The 10,084-nt window shown below is 45.0% G+C and overlaps 1 protein-coding gene across 1 annotated transcript; it reads right to left on the bottom strand.

Moving 5' to 3' along the window:
- Positions 1–469: 469 nt before the first annotated feature.
- On the bottom strand, positions 470–1,135 carry RNF222 (ring finger protein 222). The gene has a single exon (XM_066618325.1). The coding sequence runs from the start codon at positions 1,133–1,135 to the stop codon at positions 470–472; it is 666 nt and encodes a 221-aa protein (XP_066474422.1).
- Between the last annotated feature and the right edge of the window lie 8,949 nt (positions 1,136–10,084).

Below are 10,084 nucleotides of genomic sequence, written 5' to 3'. Positions count from 1 at the left end.
TGTGTTCAGTTATGGGAAACATAGGTTCAAGTTCTAAACATCTGTGATTGGGAAATATGGCTTTTCTCAGGTTATCCTACCAGTAACCTTGTGGGTGAATTGTGATGCTATAATACCACTCTGGGTTCTTTGGAGGGAGGAAGGAATTTAAAAAGTAACAAATAAATAAAAGCATAAATCCATTAACAGCTTTAGTAGTATCACTGAACCCTTCCTATAGGTGACCTTCCTTACTCCTTTGAACCACCCCTGGGGTCCTAACAACCTTGACAAAGGAAGAAGGGCACAGATACCATTTCTGCAGTTTCTACTTTGCTTCACAGACCTTCCACTAAGCTGGACACTGCAGACCTTTAGGTTTCCATTTTGTGGATGAGGCAAGGGATCGATCCATATTCATGAGGCAGCTCTACGCAGGAGATTGGACGATCCTGCATGTGAGGCCTGTAAGGAAGTCCTTCTGCCATGCTCATTCATCCTTCCTCACAAGTAGCAGCCAGGGGAGGACTGCCCCCAACAGAGCAACTGTGGAGACCAGCAAAATGGCCAGAATAATGGGAGATTGCAAGCAGCCAATTCCTAGAGAGTTATGGGTTAGTTCTGGTCCTGGAGCTTCCAGGTTGCTGCCTTGTGCCATGGTACTATAGTCCTCTTCAATCAGTGGCATTCCACACCGACTGATAATGAAGATGTGGGATTCCCGTTCCAAGCCACCAGGTCGCACCATTGAGTTCGCACTAGGACATCCACACACACTCTGGTGGTTGTCATAACCATGCACTGGCATCAGCCAATGGCTGGGCACCACCAAAGTGTTTGCTGTCCCACAGGGTAGCGAGGCAGGAGAAAGTGGCAGCTCCTGAGCCTGAGGAGTTGGGGCTGGCTTAGAAGGCCACAAAGACCTCTTCTTGCAAAGCAAGGTCACAAAACGACAGATGGGGCATATGAGGCTGTTATGAAGTCGGCCATCATCCCGTGCTGCCAGCAGGCATTTGACCAAGCAGTCATGGCAAAAGGTGTGCCCGCAGCTCAGCATCCGGCGTGATACTGTTGGAGACTGAAATGGCTCATAACATATAGGGCACTCAGCTGAGGTGGTGGGAGGAAGTTCCTTGCTGGTTTTGCTCTCAGACATCCCTGTCCTCTTGATCACAGGTGATACCCAGCTAGAAGAAAGGCAAAACATGAGTGTTTACAACAGAGCTACACATAGCGAAGAGACTGTGGGTGTACAATGGTTTCAGCCTGTTATAACGGGCTGTCATCCTACACATGAAAAGGTTTTGTCTATCCTTTTGGTTTTGGGAATAGGCCACTAGGTTAGAGACTGATGGCAGGACTAATAGTCTCAGTGTTAAAACATCATGAATAAACCCCAAATACTGTTTAAAATAATTATTGATACTGTCATATATTTTTACAATGTTCCCTTTTCAGTGACAAGCCTTTGAATCAGTTACATTTCCAAGTACTTCCCCACAAGCAAGAGGACTAGAAAAATGAACTGCAAAGAGAGACATGCGGAGATTCTTGCAGTTTAGGCTTCATATTTTTTCAGTTATGAATACTATTTTTAACTTACTTATTTTCAAATAATAACTCACTCATTATAGCCCACATTCAAGGCAATTAACTGTCCAAGAAAATAGCAATAGAGTTCTATACTTAAAGACAAATGCAAAGCCATCTACAGTGTTAAACCAAAATGAAACAGCATCATTAGCCCCCAGATAATTACATGATTAGTTCACTGAGAGATCAGTAGGTACGTACCATGCAGACAAAGACAGGTCAATAAGTTTGCAAATATATTTCATCCATGGCAATAATTTGAAGCACACAATATTTTTTTGGCTCCAAAGCTGTCCCATCAGACATCACACACACACACACCCCACATCTTATCACCCTCTAGGATCCCCACTAGATGCCTCACTAGCATTCTGCCACCATCCTCCTGGGCACCGTACCTTCTCCAAAGCCAGCCACCAGTCAGTCACCTCTCCATGTGGCCAGCATTTCTGTGCCTGGCCTTCCCAGACACACTGTGTACAAGCTGTACTTGTATAACTAGAGGCGTTTGCAGGGCGGTTCATACTATATCTGTGCTTTGCGTCAGTCTTTAAGAACAGGTGGGTGGATCCCAAGAAGTGAATGTGGAAGAACTTGTTTGTGAGTCTACGGTTTCTCCTTCCAGATTTGGGACTTGGGGAGGAGTCACAAGAACTAAGCATTTGAATCATCTGTCATCCCAAATGCCATGTGAACCACTTTCAGTGCTGTAGCAAGCATGAAAATCCTTTGGTCTGTCGAATGAGATACTGAAACTTAGGTGGAGATCTGCTTGGTTAAAACTTTTCACCTCACCCTTCTTCTGATTTGCTTGAGAGCTGGTTAGAAGGACTTGTTATTCCAACACATACAAGAAAAGATGCCATGCTGCCAGCTACCCCATACCTGCAAGAGTTTCTTCAACAACAGATTAACAGAGCAATCCAGACCCGTCATTGTGCTGGTGCAGGCCCCCTGCACCAGCTCCTGAGTGCAGTAAATGTGCCATAAAGCACATTTGTGCTGACTCAGGAGTCAGTTGGGCTGGTGTGGAGGCCCATATCAGCTCCCAGAGGCTGAATCTGATTCCAGCCCAAGACAGGGTGATTTGCACCAGCCAGAGCAGGCTGACACAGGAGGAGGGGGAGGGGGAGGGTGGCAGGAGGGAGGAACAGAGGCTGTGAGGAGGCATTTTTGGGCAGAGGGAGGGTGGAATGGGAGGCAGATCAGGTCCAGGAGGGGGATAGGATTGGCTGCTGCAGCACGGGCTGAATCCTACCCCCACGCCCAGCCCAATCAGCCTTTCACAGGTTGCTGGTGCAGATCTGAGTAGCCTCATAATGGTGGCTGGGGCATTACTTGGGTTAAGAGGAAAAATATCCCCTTAATCTGAGGTGACCTCCAGTCATTACCTGTGCTGCTTACAGCACCTGTCTGTTCCAGCACAAGTTAGGATTACTCTCTAACACAGTCTACCTAGTGCTGCTCATGAAAACAGCTGGGAAACATCCATTTTGGCTGCTTGGTGCTGGCTGGATTCAAACACCAAAAGCATGTGTGAGAGAAAGAGCTCTTCAAGACTTGCTGTGAGGTGCCGGATTTTACTTGGGCAGCACAATCCTATCCATCTTTACTCAGAAGTATGTTCCATTTAGTAAGATGGGACTTGTTTCACAGGACTGCAGTTTTAAAACCTTAACTCACTTATGGCTGGGCTGTCTCAGGGCCCAATCCTATTCAATTTTCCAGTGCTGGTACAGCTGTGCCAATGGGCATGTGCTGAATCCTGTGGTGGGGAGGCAGTCACAGAGGCCTCCTCAAGGTATGGGAACATTTGTTCCCTTACCTCGGGGCTGCATTGTGGCTGCACCAGTGCTGGAAAGTTGGATAGGATTGGTCCTCAGGCAGCTACTCCTCCCATGTCCCTACTCCTATATTATCCTATGAAGCCCCACTTCATCAGATGCCCTTCCATCTGATGTCTAGATAGTATCTACCAGGAGTAGGGCCAATTACATTTTTCTCTTGTCCATGATAAATGGAGGTCACGTCTAGTGACGTTGCCAGGCCAGCCAGCACCAGGGCAGGGTGACATGATGACACTGTTCTTATGTTCTTATGCTCCCTGTGTCACTATGTCACCCTCCATCTCCAGAATGGCTCTGATTTGGAGCCAAACAGAGCACAGGCAGGCAAAGGGGCCCTCAACACTCCACTGGCTGCTCTGAATACTTGGGCCACATCTCTCTTACCAGCCATCTATTTATGATGGAATATAGAAGAAAGCCTATTGAAAGGCTCATGCAGGTTCATATAGGAGCAAGTACTTTATAAACCACACCAGTGACTTCAAAGCGCTTCATACACATACATACAAATTATGGTTTGTTGGATCATGAATATATACGGAAGGATCAATGAGGTCTCATACCCCATCTTCCCTTTGCCTTCTTTCCCTATGACCCAAATAAAAAGCTTCCTCATTTGTTAAACCATGGTTTCCCATGCTGTCTAAAGGTCAAATCCTATCCAACTTTCCAGCCCGAGTGCAACCGTGCCAATGGGGTGTGTGCTGCATCCTGTGGTGAGAGAGCAGTTATGGAAGCCTCCTCAAAGTAAGGGAATGTTTGTTCCCTTACCTCCAGGCTGCATTGCAGCTGTACAGGTGCTGGAAAGTTGGCTAGGATTGGGCCCTAAGTTGGGAAACTCTGGTTTTAGCACTGGCTAAAAACAAAGGTATCAAGAGACTACGATTAAGCTTTCTCTTGATACCTTTGTTTCTAGGGAGTACTAAAACCAGAGTTTCCCAATCTAGACAGCATAGGAAACTATAGTTTAAGAAATAAGGAAGCTTTCTATTTGATATTCTGGTTTGCAGGCAGCACGTATACCATAATTTCCCACTACACACTTCGCAGGAAATAGGTAACTATGGTTTAACAAACAGCAAAGCACGCAAAGAGAGGAGAGGTTATGCAGGTTCATCATGCTTTCTTCACTCATAGTTTACTGGGTCATCTGAACTGGACCATTATTCTGGTGCAAGTCTAAAAAATCCTTATAAAGTAGGCCAGTATTATTGTATCCATATTGCAGATAAGAAACTGAGAGTAGTTTCCTGAAACAACCTACTATATTAATAGCAGAGGCAAGATACAAATTGAGAACTTTCTGGTTCCCAGTTCATATCAGGGACACAGCCTTTTAGTTACTATGCTACAGCATCTTTATAGCTATATTTTATCAAAACAGCTAGATTCCAAGTAAGAAAAAAATGATAGAAGAGTGGAAGCCTTCCAGAATGAAAAGAAATGAAATAAGGGCTGTGCCTTTCAGCCCAGCCTTTTCCATCAGACAAGAATGAATCTTCTTGACTGCTTTGTATGGCAAGAATCTTCTTGATTGCTTTGCAAAAGCCACCAGGACTTCCAGTGATTCAGAAATGGTTGGTGGTGACTTCATATTTGTTCCAACTGTTTTCCAAGGACAGTCCCTCTTTTCTGTACTTTTCTTGGTCAATGAAATTGCTGTCTCTTATTTTGTTTCTCCATTTTTGTCATGTTTTGCCTTTTAGGAATCCCTTAATAAACAAAAATGGTTGTGTACCCATGACCTAGAAATTCTGTTCTTGTGGCTTCAGTCCTCTTCTGAGACTGTAAAACAGCAGTTTTCAAACTGTGTGCCATGGCACATTGGTGTGCCACGAATGAGCCACAGGTGTGCCTGAAAAGTTTGGGGAAGGATCATTTATCAGTAGAACTGTTGGGGTTGTGAGCCCCTCACTAGCAATGTGGTGTGCCTTGTCAATTGTCAAAAAACTGATGATGTGCCTTGACGATTTTAGCACTGTGTCAGTGTGCAGATATAGTATGAACCACCTTGTTCATGAGATGAACAAGGTTGAAAATCTCTGCTCTAGAAGCTAAACATAGGCATGTGCAACTAGATAGGACAGCCAGAGATCTATCATCAGATCAAAGACCTAAGCAGCGGTGCAGAAGGAAAGGCTGGGCTGGGAAATTACTGGGCTGGGGCACCTTCCTTATGAGAAAAGGCTACGGTTTGGGCCTCTTTAACCTAGAAAAGAGACACCTGAGGGGGAACATGATTGAGAGATACAAAATTATGCAGGGGAAGGATAAAGTGGATAGAGAGATGCTCTTTACGCTCTCACATAACACCAGAACCAGGAGACATCCACTAAAATTGAGTGTTGGGAGAGTTAGGACAAACAAAAGAAAATAGTTCTTTACTCAGCGTGTGGTTGGTCTGTGGAACTCCTTGCCACAGAATGTGGTGACGGCATCTGGCCTAGATGCCTTTAAAAGGGGATTGGACAAGTTTCTGGAGGAAAAATCCATTATGGGTTACAAGCCATGATGTGCATGTGCAACCTCCTGATTTTTGAAATGGGCTATATCAGAATGCCAGATGCAAGGGAGGGCACCAGGATGAGGTCTCTTGTTATCTGGTGTGCTCCCTGGGGCATTTGGTGGGCCGCTGTAAGATACAGGAAGCTGGACTAGATGGGCCTATGGCCTGATCCAGTGGGGCTGTTCTTATAGGCAAACTGGATCAGGGTCCTGCTGCAGGGCAAATGGTTAACCCTTTCCCTCTGTTGTTTTCCTGATTGAAATCCCAGCCTCCCCCAACTTCTATTTGTCCTGATGGAGAAAATATAAAGGTCAACCCCTTACCCCCAGTACTACAGCCCAATCCTGTGGCTGCTTTTAACTTTTAAAAAACACATGAGAGGTTTGTTCATAGATCTTCTTGCCATTTCATCCAGTTTGCCCCTAAGTAGAGACTTGCTGTGACTTGTCCTTGAGTACACACGCATAGGAAAAAGCACATGTATGATCACTTAGGCACCTTGCAGTGCACAACCCACCACTGTATATGCTGTACAGTGAGCTTCATTTTGAATGTTAAATATGAAAAAACAGTACAGGTATAGGGCAATTCCTGTTTGTTCAAGTATAATGCCCTTATTTGCATTTAAAACTTATGTGACATGCATAGCTGTCTTCTGCTGAGTCAGACAGGCCATTGGTCCATCTAGGTCAGTATGGTCTGTAGTGACTGGCAATGGTGCTCCCACGGTTTGAGGCAAGGGTGTTTCTCAACCCTACCTGCTGATTCCGTCAAGGATTGAAAGTAGGACTTTCTGCATGCAAAGCAGATGCACTTGCACTGAGCTATGGCCCTTCCCAAGATGGCTGGTAAAGGCTTTCTTGTTGAGACTAATTTTGCTGATGATGATGCCAGTTAATGGCTTTACAGTTCAACCAACCCACAGCACTAGTTGCTCCTAGTGCACCTTGTACTTTTCCTTGTAAGGTAGCTCGGTTCTTACACTTGGGCATCTCAGAAAGTGCTGGGTGGATTGGACAGTTGTGTCATCATCCATGTCCCCATTTACAGAAGTGGATATTACAACACAAAGAAGAGAAGCTATGTGTCACAATGTGTTAGGCATCTATTTCTGGCTACAGCCTGATCCAGGACTTCCCGCACCCTCCTCTCTTGGAACATAGGTATGTAACCCCATCTGTCATCCAGTGGGAAGTTAGAAGTTTGACCCACCACAGCCCATAGAAGTTCCAAATCACTTCTATATCCCCATGAAGGACAAGAAAAAGACATATTCTGGTCAACATAGGGGATTATTGGATTTGAGCCTATGTAACTCTTCCATCATAAACTTGCTGAAACACATCCTTCTTGGTTTTTGAATCGATTGTACTTCATTCTCTGTGGCTTAGGAAAAACATATCCATGGGGAAGGAAGCAAAACAGCATGAGGAAAAGGTGTTAACCCTCCATACCTTATGGTTCCAATTCTGAATATAAGGGAAGGGAAAGGTCTGGGAATGGCCCAGCTGCTATTTGCAAAAAGTTTGAAGCAGTAAGTATGCAAACACACATCTTTGTTGCTATTTCTAGTTTGGGCCTGAGTTTTTACTGAGGATCCAAACTTGGATCTCGACTGTACTGAACTGGACTTGAATGGAATGCTCCCCAATAGAAAACACATAATAATGGTTAGCGCCAAACAACACAAGACACAAACAATCCATAGCAAAACCTCCCAAAACTTGCAAGCAACCATGGTGGGGAGGGGTGTTCCAGTTTTTATGGAACCAGTTCTACAAGGGGGGAGGGATAAAACATTCCCTGGCACTGTTTGCTTTATCTAAATCTTCCATCCGGAGTAGCTATTTGCCCCACTGTACAAATGAGTGCTTTTAATTTAAAGCAGAAATATCAGGCGATCCAATTATTGACCTCCAGTGCATTTTCATCAACAGAAAATGAGAATGTCAAGGAGAAAGCTAGGCAAGGACCTTTTTTCCTGACATGCCGTTGGTATGTGTGTAGGGAATTATTTTGTGTGGAGGAACATTCAGTTATTTGACCCTTCACCTGCAGACCAAAGTGGTACAATTCAAAAGCAGCGGGTGACAACTGAGTGAGAACTAGGCCAAAGAGAAACCATGAGCTCATTCTCTTATTTATATATAGTCACTGGCTAAACAGGGTAGTCAGCTCCTGCTACCATTGCTACAATGAAAACAATAGATGTTTTGGCAGGTCAACCATGCACCTCCTTGCTTTGTCTGGTGGGTGTTGTCCCTGTTCTCCAAGGGTATGAACACACATGGCCAACTCACAGTCAACACACACATAGTCAACACACTTGGGAAATTTTAGAGCTAGAATTACATCAGACACACAGGTTTAGGTGGTGACAATATAGCAAGAATCTGTGGAGTTGGAACCAACCCAAGATGCATCTGAAATAAATAAAGCCTCCAAACTCAGTAGCAATTTACAAATTAGCTCATGTTGCTACTCGGCTTTTCTCACTGCACTGATTGAAGAGGGAACTGCCTTATGGGAGACTTGTCAGTTATTGCTTGCTTGTGAGAGGATTGGAATCTTTCTTGTCAAAGTCCCAGATGGCATCGGGGCTATTCCACATAAGAAACTACCTTATATCAAGTCAGAATGCAATGTATCTACCACATCAGCTGCCAGCAGCTCTCTAAAGTTGTGGATGTGGGTCTTTCCCAGCCCTACCTGGAGATGGCAGAAGTTAAACCTTCATAGAAAGCATGGACTGTACCACTAAGCAATAACCTTGGTGGAAATGGGTTTGTCTAATGTGGGTACTTGACACGCACCATATGTAGCAAAAATTGGTGTATGTAATGAGCATAATCTGCATCACTGGAATGATATTGCATTTATTCATGGCAATGAAACTGCTAAGCTTTTAGCACCAGGACTCACTTTTTACGACGAGAATCTGTCAGGGCCCACTGGAAGGGTGTCATGACCAGAATTGACATCATCAAGCAGGAAAATTTTTAACAATCCTAGGCTGCAATCCTACCCATACTTACCCAGGAGTAAGTTCCATTTACTATCATTGTTAAAAGCATATACATAGCAGCAGGGATGGGAAAACCCAGCATGGCTCGACTCAAGTCCTTGTGACCACCCCTTGTGACTCGACTTGAAAACAAGTCATAACAGGGGCACTTTCCGAGTCACTGAATCACCCTTTAGTAACTCTAAAGGACTCGAGTTGAGTCCCCCTCCCTTTAAAAAGACCGTTGTTGCTGCCAGGGTGTGTGTGTATGTTGGAATTCTCTTTGCTGCCTCCCCTGATGTCCCCGTCCTTCTGTAAACAGGGTGGGAGGGGTGGGAGGGACTGTGAGAGAGCAAGACAAAAGTGGCAAGAGGGAGGAGGGTCACGAGCAACAGCTAAAAGGCTTATCCTTTGCAGCCCTACTCAGAAGTAGTCCCACTGTAGTTGGTCATTCAATGAGAATTCCTTCTCCCTTTCCATGTGGTGCAAAGCGTGATCTCTATAAACTCCCTCCCCCCATCCCTGCCTCCTCTTCTTCCCTGGGTTTCTGCATCTTGTAAGGCAAGAACCCCCCTTGGCTCCTCCTCCAGCTCTCCCTCAGCCAATGAAAATACCAGAATGCCTATCCTTTGTCCAGTGATCATCTGTTCCTTCTTTCCTTCCTATCAGAGATGGGAAAAGAAAGCCCAGTCCCACCTCCCCCATTCATTGCAACATTAACCCTTTCCTGACTCCTGGCCTGAACCTCCCTGCTGCTTGCCCCGTTGGAATACTGGCCCCATGAGGTTTTTCACTCAGCGAAAACAGAAAACAAGCATACACAAACACAGGCAAACTCGAGTCAGCATGTGTGAGGACAAGCGCTGAGTCAGGAGGGTTGTGACTCTTTTTCAGTCTTCCATGCACGTGATTCATGAGTTACTGAGTCACCCAAAATCATGCATTTTCATGAATCAAGTCCGAGTCACTGCCTCAAGTTCCCAACCCTACATAGTAGTTTGTTAAAAGTACAGATCTGTAACATTTACCCAAATGCAGTCATATACCATGGTAGCATCAAGTTAATATAATAAAAATAAAATATTGAAATGAATGGGGGCCCACATGAAACTGGCTTGTGACCCACCTAGTGGGTCCCACTCCACAGTTTGAGAA

This window comes from Tiliqua scincoides, chromosome 2 (genome assembly GCF_035046505.1).
Source record: "Tiliqua scincoides isolate rTilSci1 chromosome 2, rTilSci1.hap2, whole genome shotgun sequence".
Lineage (NCBI taxonomy): Eukaryota > Metazoa > Chordata > Lepidosauria > Squamata > Scincidae > Tiliqua > Tiliqua scincoides.
This window is presented reverse-complemented; position numbering and strand designations above follow the sequence as displayed.

Excerpts from the sequence above, each read along its gene's own strand:
- RNF222 (XM_066618325.1), bottom strand. The coding sequence starts at position 1,135 with ATGTCTGAGAGCAAAACCAGCAAGGAACTTCCTCCCACCACCTCAGCT.